Here is a 16606-nt window from a genome sequence, read left to right as displayed (position 1 = left end):
TTGTCACAGAAGAGCTTGATCGGCCTCGACGCATTGGGTATGACTCCTAGGTTGGTGATGAACTCCTTCACCCAAATTGCTTCATGTGCTGCCTCTGAGGCTGCCATGTACTCCGCTTTACATGTAGATCCCGCCACGACGCCCTGCTTGCAACTGCACCAGCTTACTACCCCACCATTCAAAATATACACGTATCCGGTTTGTGACTTAGAGTCATCCAGATTTGTGTCGAAGCTAGCGTCGACGTAACCCTTTACGACGAGCTCTTCGTCACCTCCATAAACGAGAAACATTTCCTATGTCCTTTTCAGGTACTTCAGGATATTCTTGACCGCTGTCCAGTGTTCCTTGCCGGGATTACTTTGATACCTTCCTACCAAACTTACGGCAAGGTTTACATCAGGTCTGCTACGCAGCATGGCATACATAATAGAACCTATGGCTGAGGCATAGGGGATGACACTCATCTCTTCTATATCTTCTGCCGTGGTCGGACATTGAGCTGAGCTCAATTTCACACCTTGCAACACAGGCAAGAACCCCTTCTTAGACTGATCCATATTGAACTTCTTCAATATCTTATCAAGGTATGTGCTTTGTGAAAGACCTATGAGGCGTCTTGATCTATCTCTGTAGATCTTGATGCCTAATATATAAGCAGCTTCTCCAAGGTCCTTCATTGAAAAACTCTTATTCAAGTAGGCCTTTATGCTGTCCAAGAGTTTTATATCATTTCCCATCAAAAGTATGTCATCTACATATAATATGAGAAATGCTACAGAGCTCCCACTCACTTTCTTGTAAACACAGACTTCTCCATAAGTCTGTGTAAACCCAAACGCTTTGATCATCTCATCAAAGCGAATGTTCCAACTCCGAGATGCTTGCACCAGCCCATAAATCGAGCGTTGGAGCTTGCACACCTTGTCAGCATTCTTAGGATCGACAAAACCTTCCGGCTGCATCATATACAATTCTTCCTTAAAGAAACCATTAAGGAATGCCGTTTTGACGTCCATTTTCCATATCTTATAATCGTAGAAAGCGGCAATTGCTAACATGATTTGGACGGACTTTAGCTTCACTACCGGTGAGAAAGTCTCATCGTAGTCAACCCCTTGAACTTGTCGATAACCCTTAGCGACAAGCCGAGCTTTATAGATGGTCACATTACCATCCGCGTCTGTCTTCTTCTTAAAGATCCATCTATTTTCTATGGCTCGCCGCTCTACGGGCAAGTCAGTCAAAGTCCATACTTCGTTTTCATACATGGATCCTATCTCGGATTTCATGGCTTCTAGCCATTTGTCGAAATCCGGGCCCGCCATCGCTTTTTCATAGTTCGAAGGTTCACCATTGTCTAACAACATGATTTCCAAGACAGGGTTGTCGTACCACTCTGGTGCGGAACGTGTCCTTGTGGACCTTCGAATTTCAATAGGAGCTTGATCAGAAGTATCTTGATCATCATCATTATCTTCCTCTCTAGTCGGTGCAGGCACCTCAGGAACATTTTCTTGAGTTGCGCCTTTTTCCGGTTCAAGAGGTAATACTTCATCAAGTTCTACGTTCCTCCCACTTACTTCTTTCGAGAGAAACTCTTTCTCCAGAAAGGACCATTCTTGGCAACAAAGATCTTGCCTTCGGAACTGAGGTAGAAGGTATACCCAATAGTTTCTTTAGGGTATCCTATGAAGACGCATTTTTCCGATTTGGGTTCGAGCTTTTCAGGTTGAAGTTTCTTGACATAAGCATCGCATCCCCAAACTTTTAGAAATGACAGCTTAGGTTTCTTCCCAAACCATAATTCATACGGCGTCGTCTCAACGGATTTCGACGGAGCCCTATTTAAAGTGAATGCGACAGTCTCTAAAGCATACCCCCAAAAAGATAGCGGTAAATCGGCAAGAGACATCATAGATCGCACCATATCTAATAGAGTGCGATTACGACGTTCGGACACACCATTACGCTGAGGTGTTCCAGGCGGCGTGAGTTGTGAAACTATTCCACATTTTCTTAAGTGTGTGCCAAACTCATGACTCAAGTATTCTCCTCCACGATCTGATCGTAGGAACTTGATTTTCCTGTCACGTTGATTCTCAACCTCACTCTGAAATTCCTTGAACTTTTCAAAGGTTTCAGACTTGTGTTTCATTAAGTAGACATACCCATATCTACTTAAGTCATCAGTGAGGGTGAGAACATAACGATAGCCACCACGAGCCTCAACACTCATTGGACCGCACACATCAGTATGTATGATTCCCAATAAGTTGGTTGCTCGCTCCATTGTTCCTGAGAACGGAGTCTTGGTCATTTTACCCATGAGGCATGGTTCGCACGTGTCAAATGATTCGTAATCAAGAGACTCTAAAAGTCCATCAGCATGGAGCTTCTTCATGCGTTTGACACCTATGTGACCAAGGCGGCAGTGCCACAAGTATGTGGGACTATCATTATCAACCTTGCATCTTTTGGTACTCACACTATGAACATGTGTAGCATTACACTCGAGATTCATTAAGAATAAACCATTCATCATCGGAGCATGACCATAAAACATATCTCTCATATAAATAGAACAACCATTATTCTCGGATTTAAATGAGTAGCCATCTCGTATTAAACGAGATCCTGATACAATGTTCATACTCAAACTTGGCACTAAATAACAATTATTGAGGTTTAAAACTAATCCCGTAGGTAAATGAAGAGGCAGCGTGCCGACGGCGATCACATCGACCTTGGAACCATTCCCGACGCGCATCGTCACCTCGTCCTTCGCCAGTCTCCGTTTATTCCGCAGCTCCTGTTTTGAGTTACAAATGTGAGCAACCGCACCGGTATCAAATACCCAGGAGCTACTACGAGTACTGGTAAGGTACACATCAATTACATGTATATCACATATACCTTTTGTTTTGCCGGCCTTCTTGTCCGCTAAGTATTTGGGGCAGTTCCGCTTCCAGTGACCATTCTCCTTCCAATAAAAGCATTCAGTCTCGGGCTTGGGTCCATTCTTTGGCTTCTTCTCGGCAGCTTGCTTGCCGGGCGCGGCAACTCCCTTGCCGTCCTTCTTGAAGTTCTTTTTACCCTTGCCCTTCTTGAACTTAGTGGTTTTATTGATCATCAACACTTGATGTTCCTTCTTGACTTCTACCTCTGCTGATTTCAGCATAGCAAATACTTCAGGAATGGTCTTTTCCATCCCCTGCATATTGAAGTTCATCACAAAGCTCTTGTAGCTCGGTGGAAGCGACTGAAGGATTCTGTCAATGACTGCGTCATCCGGGAGATTAACTCCCAGCTGAGTCAAGCGGTTATGTAACCCAGACATAGTGAGTATGTGCTCACTGACAGAACTATTTTCCTCCATCTTACAGCTAAAGAATTTGTCAGAGACTTCATATCTCTTGACCCGGGCATGAGTTTGGAAAACCATTTTCAGCTCTTCGAACATCTCATATGCTCTGTGTCTCTCAAAACGCTTTTGGAGCCCCGGCTCTAAGCTGTAAAGCATGCCGCACTGAACGAGGGAGTAGTCATCGGTACGTGCCTGCCAAGCGTTCATAACGTCTTGTTCTGCAGGGAGAACAGGTGTGTCACCTAGCGGTGCTTGTAGGACATAATCTTTCTTGGCAGCTATGACGATGATCCTCAGGTTCCGGACCCAGTCTGTGTAGTTGCTGCCATCGTCTTTCAGCTTGGTTTTCTCTAGGAACGCGTTGAAGTTGAGGACTACGTTGGCTATTTGATCTACAAGACATATTGTAAAAATTTTAGACTAAGTTCATGATAATTAAGTTCATCTAATCAAATTATTCAATGAACTCCCACTTAGATAAACATCCCTCCTGTAATCTAAGTATAACATGATCCGAATTAACTAGGCCGTGTCCGATCATCACGTGAGACGGACTAGTCAACGTCGGTGAACATCTTCATGTTGATCGTATCTTCTATACGACTCATGCTCGACCTTTCGGTCTTCTATGTTCCGAGGCCATGTCTGTACACATGCTAGGCTCGTCAAGTCAACCTAAGTGTTTGCATGTGTAAATCTGTCTTACACCCGTTGTATGTGAACGTTAGAATCTATCACACCCGATCATCACGTGGTGCTTCGAAACATCGAACTGTCGCAACGGTGCACAGTTAGGGGGAACACTTTCTTGAAATTATTATGAGGGATCATCTTATTTACTACCGTCGTTCTAAGTAAACAAGATGCAAAACATGATAAACATCACATGCAATCAAATAATAATAGTGACATGATATGGCCAATATCACATAGCTCCTTTGATCTCCATCTTGGGGCTCCATGATCACCTTGTCACCGGCATGACACCATGATCTCCATCATCATGATCTCCATCATTGTGTCTCCATGAAGTTGCTCGCCAACTATTATTTCTACTACTATGGCTAACGCGTTTAGCAATAAAGTAAAGTAATTTACATGGCGTTTCTCAATGACACGCAGGTCATACAAAAATAAAGACAACTCCTATGGCTCCTGCCGGTTGTCATACTCATCGACATGCAAGTCGTGATTCCTATTACAATAGCATGAACATCTCATACATCACATATAGATCATTCATCACAACTTTGGCCATATCATATCACAAAGCACTTGCTGCAAAAACAAGTTAGACGTCCTCTAATTGTTGTTGCAAGTTTTACGTGGCTGAAGTAGGGTTCTAGCAAGAACGTTTTCTTACCTACGTGAAATCCACAACGTGATTTGTCAACTTCTATTTACCCTTCATAAGGACCCTTTTCATCGAATCCGCTCCAACTAAAGTGGGAGAGACAGACACCCGCCAGCCACCTTATGCAACTTGTGCATGTTAGTTGGTGGAACCGGTCTCACGTAAGCGTACGTGTAAGGTTGGTCCGGGCCGCTTCATCCCACAATACCGTTGAAGCAAGATAAGACTAGTAGCGGCAAGAAAGTTGACAACATCTACGCCCACAACAAATTGTGTTCTACTCGCGCAAGAAGAACTACACATAGACCTAGCTCTGATACACTGTTGGGGAACGTTGCAGAAAACAAAAAATTTCCTACGGTTTCACCAAGATCCATCTATGAGTTCATCTAGCAACGAGTGATTGGATTGCATCTACATACCTTTGTAGATCACGCGCGGAAGCGTTCAAAGAACGGGGATGAGGAAGGCGTACTCGACGTGATCCAAATCACCGGAGATCCTAGCACCGAACGGACGGCACCTCCGCGTTCAACACACGTACGGTCAGCGTAACGTCTCCTTCTTCTTGATCCAGCAAGGGGAAAGGAGAGGTTGAGGAAGATGGCTCCAGCAGCAGCACGACGGCGTGGTGGTGATGGAGCTGCAGTACTCCGGCAGGGCTTCGCCAAGCACTATGGAGGAGGAGGTGGTGTTGGAGAGGGAGAGGGAGGCACCAAAGGCCACGGTAAGAAGTCCTCCATCTCCCCACTATATATAGGAGGGCCAAGGGGGGGGCGCCGACCCTAGGAGATCTAATCTCCTAGGGTGGTGCGGCCAAGGGGAGGAATCCCTCCTCCCCAAGGCACCTAGGAGGTGCCTTCCCCTCCTAGGACTCTTCCTCCTTGAAACCCTAGATGCATGGGCCTCTTGGGGCTGGTGCCCTTGGCCCATGTAGGCCAAGGCGCACCCCCTACAGCCCATGTGTCCCCCCGGGACAGGTGGCCCCACCCGGTGGACCCCCGGGACCCTTCCGTTGGTCCCGGTACAATACCGATGACCCCGAAACTTGTCCCGATGGCCGAAACAGGACTTCCCATATATAAATCTTTACCTCCGGACCATTCCGGAACTCCTCGTGACGTCCGGGATCTCATCCGGGACTCCGAACAACATTTGGGTTACTGCATATACATATCCCTACAACCCTAGCGTCACCGAACCTTAAGTGTGTAGATCCTACGGGTTCGGGAGACATGTAGACATGACCGAGATCGCTCTTCGGTCAATAACCAACAGCGGGATCTGGATACCCATGTTGACTCCCACATACTCCTCGATGATCTCATCGGATGAACCACGATGTCGAGGATTCAAGCAACCCCGTATACAATTCCCTTTGTCAATCGATATGTTACTTGCCCGAGATTCGATCGTCGGTATCCCAATACCTCGTTCAATCTCGTTACCGGCAAGTCACTTTACTCGTACCGTAATGCATGATCCCGTGACCAGACACTTGGTCACTCTGAGCTCATTATGATGATGCATTACCGAGTGGGCCCAGTGATACCTCTCCGTCATACGGAGTGACAAATCCCAGTCTTGATCCATGTCAACCTAACAGACACTTTCGGAGATACCCGTAGTATACCTTTATAGTCACCCAGTTACGTTGTGACGTTTGGTATACCCAAAGCACTCCTACGGTATCCGGGAGTTACACGATCTCATGGTCTAAGGAAAAGATACTTGACATTGGAAAACTCTAGCAAACGAACTATACGATCTTATGCTATGTTTAGGATTGGGTCTTGTCCATCACATCATTCTCCTAATGATGTGATCTCGTTATCAATGACATCCAATGTCCATAGTCAGGAAACTATGACTATCTGTTGATCAACGAGCTAGTCAACTAGAGGCTTACTAGGGACATGTTGGTGTCTATTATTCACACATGTATTACGATTTCCGGATAACACAATTATAGCATGAATAAAGGCAATTATCATGAACAAGGAAATATAATAATAATGCTTTTATTATTGCCTCTAGGGCATATTTCCAACATCAACGGCAACAGCTACGGCTCTAGGATGCTTATCCTTAAGGGCACGTGTACGAAGACTTTTCAGCTGTCATCAATAAGGGCAAGCCCGCTCCGGTAGGGAACTTGCGACAACGGCGCGTCGACAGCTCGTTCTGACGATAGTAGTGGTCCTTTGATGGTCTTGAAATCTTAGTGTGATTTTTGTTATGTTAAAGATGTTTTGTATTTCCGGTGAACTTTTATAATTTATCGGATCACAATGGATCACTGAGCCGTGCGGTCATGTCATCTTCCAACAGGATATTCTCTGGCTTCAAATCACAATGGATCAAAGGAGGCGTCAGTTGGTTGTGGACATAATCAAGAGCAGAAGCCACATCTGTTGCTATGCATATCCTCTGCCCAAAGTTTAGCACTCTGCCGGGGATTTCACTGTGTTGCTCAGAGTGTAACCATCTGTCAAGGCTGCCATTAACCATGAACTTGAATATCAGTGCTTTGAACTCATGATTTTGTGAATCAAGTGTCGAGCATACGGTCACAGGCTGCATTATATTTCTATGGCGGGTGCTTCGTAGCACTTCACACTCAATAAAGTAACTATCACATGCGCCAGGTTCACTCAAGTTGAATACTTTGATGGCAACCAATCTCCTGTCGGACTTGAACCTACCAACATAAACTGACCCAGTACAGGTTGAGCTGATAGTATGAAGCGAAGAAAACCAGTTGGTAGCTTTAAGAATGTCTTGATATGACACCCTCTTCAGCTTCTTCTCATCGTTGCATGGAACTTTATCCACTTCTCTTCTCTTGTGATGGGCACAAAAACAAAACATCTTGGACACAACATCCCATTGTGGAAATGAGGACACTCCTCTCTTCCGAAGGGCGGGCAAAAACCATAGCAACACTAGTAAAGCAATCGTAAGTGGTGGTAGTACAATTAGCAGCAAGGTTGACAGATGGTGCTTTGCTGATATGCCAGGACAAAGTGGTAATAGTGGCATGGAGTAATTTGAACATAGTGCTTTGTTGCCATCCAGAAATACTGCGGTAGAGCTTCAATGACTAAAACAAAGCTTTGTTGATGGACTTACCCTTCCCATATAGTTTTGGAGTGTTTCTGCTGGAGTTGCTTACCGGAAAACAACCAACTGATGATATGTTTGTTGATGGACTTACCCTTCCCATTTTCTCTGAATCCATGTTCCCTGATAGAGTCGCGGAGACTCTAGATCCTCATATGGCGCATGAGGAGTATCAAGGGTCCGCAGAAGTATGGATGCAGAGATATGTTGTCCCGTTGGTTGCCCTTGGACTGTACCGTGGAAGCTCCGAAGGACAGGCCTGGAATGAAAGATGTTTGTGCAAAACTTACTGCTATCAGAGACGCTTTTCTGGAATGCTGTGGTGACATTGACGAATATTTTAGCTCTGTTAGAGCATGCTGATTCGTTATCGTTAAGAATGTTGTAACATGTTCATTGTGCCCTATCAATATGACGAACTGAATGAAAATATGAGTCTTGAGCACAGAGATATGTTTTGCTGTGAGCAATAATTCGCTACAGAAAGTATCAACTATCCTTTGTTTAATTATTTTTATTTTGAGGTGTATGTATGGCAAAATTCTTGTACTAGTTAATTTTGTAAAGGGTACTGTATATATGAAGGTGTTTTTCTCCCTTGAAATATTTTGTCCAGCTTAATAAAGGAAAGCATTATTTTCTAATGGACCATAATAAAATGAGACAAAGCTGGCACTATAACATTCAAAACCAGATAAATTTGGCCCCTTGTCTATACCTGCCTCAAAGATGTGTGATTGATGAAGTGCTATTGTATTAGTAGTGAAAACGAAAGCAATAACAAAAGAGAAAAATAGGAAATAAGAAAAAAAAATGAAATGTATTTTGAAAAGGAAGATTTATTTCAGGAATCATGAAAGATAAGAAAACAGAAAAATGGATATAAATATTTTTCATTTTTTTCGAGAATACGCAAGGGATACAACACATGATACGAACGCAGACAGGCGTGAATATGGTGCCCGGAGCAGAGGGAGAAGGAATGCTCAGCCCGAACAAAGGATACACCACGACTAAACCTACCAAGAGCGGCAATGCCGAACCAACATGAATTCCATCATTGCTCGAGCCGAATAACTGGGGACACCGCGAGCGAGCAAGATGGCGCCTTCAAGAAGGAAGATGACGCCGAGACACCATCGCCATCCGGTCCGGAGGAACCGGACCTAGGGTTTCCCCTGAGCTCGAAGAGGGGCGCGGCTAGAGGCCTTAGCAACGCCTTTAAGAAGGAAGCGGCACCCACAGGCGTCGCCGTTGCCAGCACCGGCAAGCCGAGCAGGGATCTCTCCCTAGACTGAAGCTGAGCAACCCCATAGTCGCCGAATCAGGAATCAAAGATGAGGAAGCCGAACTTGGTCGAAACCACCATGTCGAAAGGGGGTTGGCGGGGGCTGCACCTGCCGTCGGAGGGTGGCACCGCCTGTGGAACCGTGAACATTGGATCTAGCAAAAAGGGAGGCTTTGATGCACATGGTATGGTAGGCGATGAAGCGAAACATGCGGGGAGGTCGGAGCGATGACATTTAGCAACATCGGCAACAAGTTAGGACTGGAGGGATGCATATCCGAGCTATCGTGGCCTTAGCCATCAAGACATCGGCGAACCAGGTGAGCTGGAAGGGACACAACCACATGGTCGCCGAGGCCAGAACTACCGGCAGAGAACACCAAGGACACCGGAGAGAGACACGGGCCCAAGGCCATCGGGGCCGGAATAGCTCCAGCAAAGACCCACCACAAGGAGCCCGGTGTTTGTCACAACCACAGAAGCATCGCCGTCTCCGCACAAGAACCATCACCATTGCTCAGGAGGAGGAAGTGCCACCGAAGACGAGGGGGCGCCTGCACACGGGAGGCAGGACCACCCCCGCAACCAGCCGCAGGCCCCACACCGCACCCACATCCGACAACAGCACAAGTAGTGGCTGGCGCCCTTGCGAGGGGTGGGGGCTGCAGGGGATGGCGCCCAAGGCCATTGCCGAGAGCGCCGGATCCGCCACCGGACGGGCAGGCTCAGGCAGCAGCAGCTGGGGGAGGGCGTCGGGGACGCGTCGGGGAAGGAGCCCAGGGCATCCTAGGAGGCAAGGGGCGGGGGAGCGTGGCGAGGCTGAAGCGGGGGGGGGGGGGGGGGGGGGGGGGGGGGGGGGGGGGGGGGGGGGGGGGCGGATCCGGCCGCTCAGCACGCCCGGGGCGCATCGCCGCCGCACCGGACCAGCAGGGGAGCCGTCGAACCGGTGGTCGGGCGCGGAGCTAGGGCGGGGTTTGGGGATCATGAATGGCCAGATCCGCCCCGCCGCCGCCTTCCCGGGGTTCGGCGTGGCTTCGCCAGCCGGCCCTCCGACGGCAGCGATGCGGGGAAGGGTGGCGAAGGAGACTTGTACTGCCGACGGCTAGGGTTCCCCCTGTGCCGCCAGAGGAGGGGCGACACCGGGGGGGGGGGGTGGTGATAATGATGTTTTTCATGAATGTTGATAAATAAAGATATGTGAAGTTCCTAACATAGAATGATCACCTCTTCTTTTTCCTTGCTCCAAATCGCCACATAATCTCCATTCTAACAAGGCGAATAAACATGCGACGTATTTACAAGAAGGTTGATGGCAACAATAATTGTAGAAGATCCCCTAAAAATAATAATTGTAGAAGATAGAATTAACAGTTAATATGATGGTAGTATTTTGCTTGCTTTAATGATTAGGGATTTTTCGCTATTCCTCTTTTATTAAATAAAAAAGAAAAACAGGAGTAAGTCTGATATCAACGAGAATGACAACTTTACCCCTCCCTTCCTCCTCCCAAACCCTCCCCTCTGTCCGTCGGTCAGACGGTCACCGGCTCCGGCAGCCCGCTCGGCGCTGGGGGCAGAAGCCGCCGCGCGACGGAGAGCTCCCATTCCTCTCCCCGCCCCGAACCGATGGATCTTATCGACGCGAGCGCCACCCGCCATCGCCCGCCGCCGCGCGGAAGGCACGGCGGGATAGAGCCCGCCGGGGTGGCACCATGGCAGATGCGGTGTGAGGGGCGGCGTCTCGAGCCCCGGCGCGGGCAGGCATCGCACCCCCAAGCCCAAGGGCTACATACATCCTCCACATGTTCCCCTACCCCAGGTACTGTATACATCTGTATCTGTCTGTCCACACGAATTTGTGCTCGAATTCGTCCGAGTTGACTACGGCTCTGCGTAGTGCTTGACTGAATTTCCCGAGTGCATAAATTCGTTGTGGTGTCAAAAGTTTATAAGTTTGAGAAAGGCAACCGCCGTGTGCCGTGGCTGCCATGGCCGGTGAAGGAGAATAGGTGGATTTGAGATGAAGAAGAAGGAGAGGTGATGCTCGCAAGTCGCAATGCCTGCCTGCCTGCCATATACTGTGTACCTAACGCCTGCAATTCAATTATCTGGTATTATCATGTGGAGAGGAATGCTGGGAAAACTTCTTTTCTGGCAAGCATCTCTCTTAAATTCACCGGATAGTTCGTGTGGAGGACGTTCGATGATGGGGATAGCCGGACCTTGACTGCAAACTGTTGTGTATCAAGAATTAATTTTCTGCACTTATGACAAAAAAGATGGCCGGAGAAGTCTTTGGCTTGCCCTGCTTCTTCTCCTTGATGACTGAGTTGGCACTTTGGAGGGTCAACTACGTTGCACAATAATAGGGCACTTCCTGAACCGTACTGGAATCCAGAAATTTGGTTTCAAGAAACTGTAATTAAAATACACCGTCTACAACTACAAATATTTATTGTTTGTTACTTGATGGTGCCAAATAAATAATTATAAGTGAGTAGCCAACATGTCCCCTTTTCTACTGTTCACTTCACTGAGTACTTCCATGATTGGGTGGATTTGGGGGTACAGAAGCTGTAGCTTGTATAACAAGCAAGGAATTGTATTTGCACTTTGATAGACTCACTGGTATATGCACACGCTTTTCTTTACCCGCATAAACCTCTCACATGTTCCTTTTGTGCCCAGGCTATTTTTCAATCATCCGGGGGCGTGATCTAGAAGCAAGCTAACCAGGACAGCACTGAAGTCAAAATCAAGTACAAGTTTCAGCTCCCATACCCTTACTTCCACATATATCTAAGCAGACACACAAATATTTTAATAAGCACACTCCATTAGGACAAGAAGAGAGACATGGCTCCTCAAGATTTTCGCACCCAACCTCTGATTCCTCCGTCCTACCAATCACTCTTCCTTCTTTGCACCATCCTCATATTTCTATCCTCCAACACAGTAGTATTCACATCAGCACAAGCTAGCAACAGATCTGAGAGTGACCGGCGAGCCCTTCTCTGCTTCAAATCCGGCATCTCCAAGGGATCTGCCCGTGTTCTTGGATCATGGCGCGATGACTCGCTCAGCTTCTGCGGCTGGCGAGGGGTCACCTGCAGCACCACCCTCCCAATCCGGGTCGTGTCCCTCCAACTCAGGTCTACGCTGCTCACAGGAACACTATCCAGTTGCATGGCAGCCCTTGGTTCTCTAGTTCAGTTGAACCTTTGGAACAATAAGTTATCTGGAAGCATACCTAAAGAGATAGGTGAGCTTCGGAGCCTCCAAACCCTGATGCTTGCTGGAAACAGGCTTTCAGGTAACATCCCTCTGTCATTAGGTACAGCTGCATCTCTTAGATATGTCAACCTTGCAAACAACTCTCTTAGCGGAGCTATCCCTGATTCCTTAGCAAATAGTTCGTCACTCAGTGAGATCATCCTCTCACGTAATGACTTATCTGGGTTGATCCCAGCTACTTTGTTCAACTCATCCAAACTTGTTGCTGTTGACCTCCGGTCGAATGCTCTCTCCGGGCCTATCCCACATTTCCAAAAGATGGGAGCTCTGCAATTTCTCAGTCTTACAGGGAATTTACTTTCTGGTACTGTACCAGCATCTTTAGGAAATGTTTCATCCTTGCGTTCCCTCCTACTAGCACAAAACATCTTAATAGGATCAATTCCAGAAACTTTGGGTCAAATTTCAAACCTAACAACGCTAGATCTAAGTTACAATAATTTCTCGGGGTATGTCCCAGCCACACTGTACAATGTGTCATCACTCACACTCTTTAGCTTAGGCAGCAACAATTTTATTGGACAGATACCTTCTAAAATTGGCTACTCACTTCCAAATCTTCAAACATTGGTAATGGGAGGCAACGGATTTCGTGGACCAATCCCAGATTCTCTGACCAACATGTCAAAGCTCCAAGTGCTTGATCTTTCAAGCAACTTGCTGACGGGCGTGGTGCCATCTTTAGGATCCTTGGCAAACTTGAGTGTGCTGCTTGTAGGAGATAATAAACTCGAAGCTGATGACTGGGCATTCCTTACCTCTCTGACCAATTGCACTCAGTTGTTAATATTATCAGTAGATGGAAATATCCTGAATGGAAGTTTACCAAAAGTAGTGGGCAAACTTTCAACAAAGCTTCAGCGGTTAAGCTTTGGTAGAAACCAAATTTCTGGAAACATACCAGCTGAGATAGGCAAGCTTGTAAGTCTCGCTCTGCTTGACATGGGCCAGAACATGCTCTCAGGACAAATTCCCCCGAGTGTTGGGAACTTGAGCAATTTGTTTATCCTGGAACTATCGAGGAATAGATTATCAGGTCAGATTCCATCAACGGTTGGTTATCTTCCTCAACTAGGCCAGTTTTATCTTGATGACAACAGTTTGTCTGGAAACATACCAGCAACTATAGGACAATGCAAAAGTCTAGATATGCTGAACTTATCAGTCAACAACCTTGATGGATCCATACCAAGAGAACTCCTAAATATTTCTTCCCTTTCATTGGGTTTGGACTTGTCAAACAACAACCTGGATGGGCCGGTACCAAGGGAAGTTGGTAACCTGATCAATCTTGGCCTTCTTAATGTTTCCAACAACAAATTGTCTGGTAGCCTTCCTTCTGAACTTGGCATGTGTATTCGTCTGACATCCCTTCAGATTGAAAGCAACATGCTTAGTGGGATTATTCCTCAGTCTCTCGTTGATCTAAGGGGCTTAGACCAAATAGATCTGTCGGACAACAATTTAACTGGTGAAGTTCCGCAGTTTTTTGAGGGCTTCAGCAGCATAAGTTACATTGATATATCAAACAACAAATTTGAAGGGCCAATCCCGACTGGTGGTATATTCAGAAATTCAACTAAGGTATCCCTGCAAGGTAACAAAGGGTTATGTGAAACAGCTGCTGCCATATTTGGACTGCCCATTTGTCCAACCACCTCTCCGACCACCTCATCAACTAAAAGGAAGATGAACACACGCCTGCTGCTGATAATAGCTCCAGCAGTTACTATTGCTTTGTTCTCATTATTATGTGTTGTTGTCACTGTTAGGAAGGGGACTAAAGCTCAACCATCTGAAAGTTTCAAGGAGACAATGAAGAGGGTGTCATATGGGGACATCCTTAAAGCCACCAATTGGTTCTCCCCGGTCAACAGGATCAGCTCCAGTCACACAGCATCAGTCTACATTGGTCGGTTTGAGTTCGAAACGGATCTAGTGGCCATCAAGGTCTTCCATCTTAGCGAGCAAGGTTCGAGAAATAGCTTTTTCAGCGAGTGTGAAGTACTAAAACACACCCGCCACCGTAATCTGGTTCAAGCTATTACCCTGTGCTCAACGGTAGATTTTGAGGGCGATGAGTTCAAGGCTATAGTATACGAGTTCATGGCAAATGGTAGCCTGGACATGTGGATACACCCAAGGGTTGGCAGCTCAAGGAGGCTGCTGAGCTTGGGCCAGCGGATAAGTATTGTTGCTGATGTGGCTTCTGCTCTGGACTATACGCACAACCAGCTGACACCTCCTTTGATTCACTGTGATTTGAAGCCGAGCAATGTTCTGCTGGACTATGACATGACCTCACGCATTGGCGATTTCGGGTCCGCCAAGTTTCTCTCTTCAAGTAGTGGCAGGCCAGAAGGCTTCATTGGGATCGGAGGAACAATCGGATATATCTCTCCTGGTAAGTTGCACTTTTTTTTACCTTTGAGACTACTGCAAAGTTTGATTCTGAACTGTCTTCATTTTGTTAGTTTCACAAGTATTTATGCCATTGCTCCTGTTTTACAGAATATGGGATGGGATGCAAAATCTCGACAGGTGGCGACGTTTACGGTTTTGGGGTGCTGCTACTGGAGATGCTCACGGCAAGGCGACCGACGGACGCGCTATGCGGCAATGCTCTCAGCCTCCACAAGTATGTCGACCTAGCCTTCCCCGAGAGGATCGCTGAGGTTCTTGATCCCCATATGCCATCCGAGGAGGATGAGGCGGCTGCTTCTCTGCGTATGCAGAACTACATTATACCTTTGGTCAGTATTGGCCTGATGTGTACCATGGATTCGCCGCAAGATAGACCAGGTATGCATGATGTCTGTGCCAGAATTGTTGCCATCAAAGAGGCATTTGTCGAGACCTTCTTGTGATTACGGCAACTAGTAAGTTGGGCAGTGAGATGTTAAATATCATGTATATACATTTATAAGTACAGTACAGTTACTACAGTATGGTAATGCCTATATACACTATTACAGTAGCTGTATCACTTGTAGAATAATTCCAACATTTATTTTATTTATCTAGTATATATGAACCAGTATGCTATGTGCCCGCCAAAATAAGCGGTGCAAGTATTTCTCTCTTTTTATCTCACATTGAAGTGATTATTTTAGCATCTGGGAGCTAACGTTGAAGCTCTTTTAAAACTTTGTTTCACTAAACAACAAAGGTGTGATTTTTTTTTCTGAAATGCTATCAGTTACATATTTTTGAGATCAGTGTTATCGATTTGATTTTTTCTTTGGAGCCATGAATGTCAAAATCTGAAGGACACTCAACTTTCAAACCAGATAAATTTGGCCGCTAACCTGGCTGAAAGCGGTTTTATGGATGACGTGTTAGTAGTGAAAACAAATAAATAATAGATAAACGTAGGAAATATGAACAATGGAAATGTGTTCAATAGGATTATTTATTGAGTGAAGTGCATGGTAGGTCCTGAAACTATTTCAGAGGTGTCACATAGGTCCTTGAACTATAAAAATCGTCATCCAGATCCTCAAAGTGCAGTAAGTGTGTTATTCAGGTCCAAAATCTGCCTAACCCCATCTGACTGGCCAGCTGGCGCCGTTGACCGTGACACGCACACGATGACCAGTAAATCAAAAAATCCCAACGAAATAAAAGTGCATCGGCGACCAGTTTTCCCGTACGGAACGAACAGTGCGCTGATGATCAGTAAAATAAAAAAAATTGTTCACATATATGGACAAAATGTTTGGGACTTTAAAAAAATATTCACAAACAATAAATTTGAAAATATGTTTGCGAACCACAAATATTGTGCGCAGATATGAAAAAAATGTTCGCGAACAATAAATTTTAAAAGAAAAGAAAATATGTACACGAACCACAAATATTGTTCGTGACTTTAAAAAAATGTTCACGACTGTAGCAGTATTTGTAAAGTCGCGAACATTTTTTCCATATCCGCGAACAATATTTCTGGTTTGCGAACATATATTTATTTTCATTTAAAATTTATCATTCGCAAACATTTTTTGAAAGTCGCGAACATTTCTTTTTTGGGGATTTGTTTTCAATTTTACTGTTCATGCACCACGCTTCGATGGCAAAGAAAATTTTGTTTCATTTGGGAATTTTATTCGATTTCACTGTTCACACACCAAGCATCGATGACAAAGATTTTTTTTTTCAGTTGAGATTTTTCTTCTGATTT

The 16606-nt window shown here is 45.9% G+C and overlaps 1 protein-coding gene across 1 annotated transcript; it reads left to right on the top strand.

Moving 5' to 3' along the window:
- The first annotated feature begins 10454 nt into the window (after nucleotides 1-10454).
- On the top strand, nucleotides 10455-15591 carry LOC125535374 (probable LRR receptor-like serine/threonine-protein kinase At3g47570). Its single transcript, XM_048698430.1, has 3 exons — nucleotides 10455-10951; nucleotides 11821-14830; nucleotides 14938-15591. Exons 2-3 carry the CDS (start codon nucleotides 11989-11991, stop codon nucleotides 15291-15293), a joined length of 3198 nt encoding a protein of 1065 aa, XP_048554387.1. The 5' UTR covers nucleotides 10455-10951; nucleotides 11821-11988; the 3' UTR covers nucleotides 15294-15591.
- Nucleotides 15592-16606: the final 1015 nt, after the last annotated feature.

Source organism: Triticum urartu, chromosome 2, assembly GCF_003073215.2.
Source record: "Triticum urartu cultivar G1812 chromosome 2, Tu2.1, whole genome shotgun sequence".
In the NCBI taxonomy this organism is placed as follows: Eukaryota; Viridiplantae; Streptophyta; class Magnoliopsida; order Poales; family Poaceae; genus Triticum; species Triticum urartu.
This window is presented reverse-complemented; position numbering and strand designations above follow the sequence as displayed.

Excerpts from the sequence above, each read along its gene's own strand:
- LOC125535374 (XM_048698430.1), top strand. The coding sequence starts at position 11,989 with ATGGCTCCTCAAGATTTTCGCACCCAACCTCTGATTCCTCCGTCCTAC. Across the intron at positions 14,831-14,937 it reads AATCGGATATATCTCTCCTG|AATATGGGATGGGATGCAAA; the intron begins GTAAGTTGCACT and ends CCTGTTTTACAG.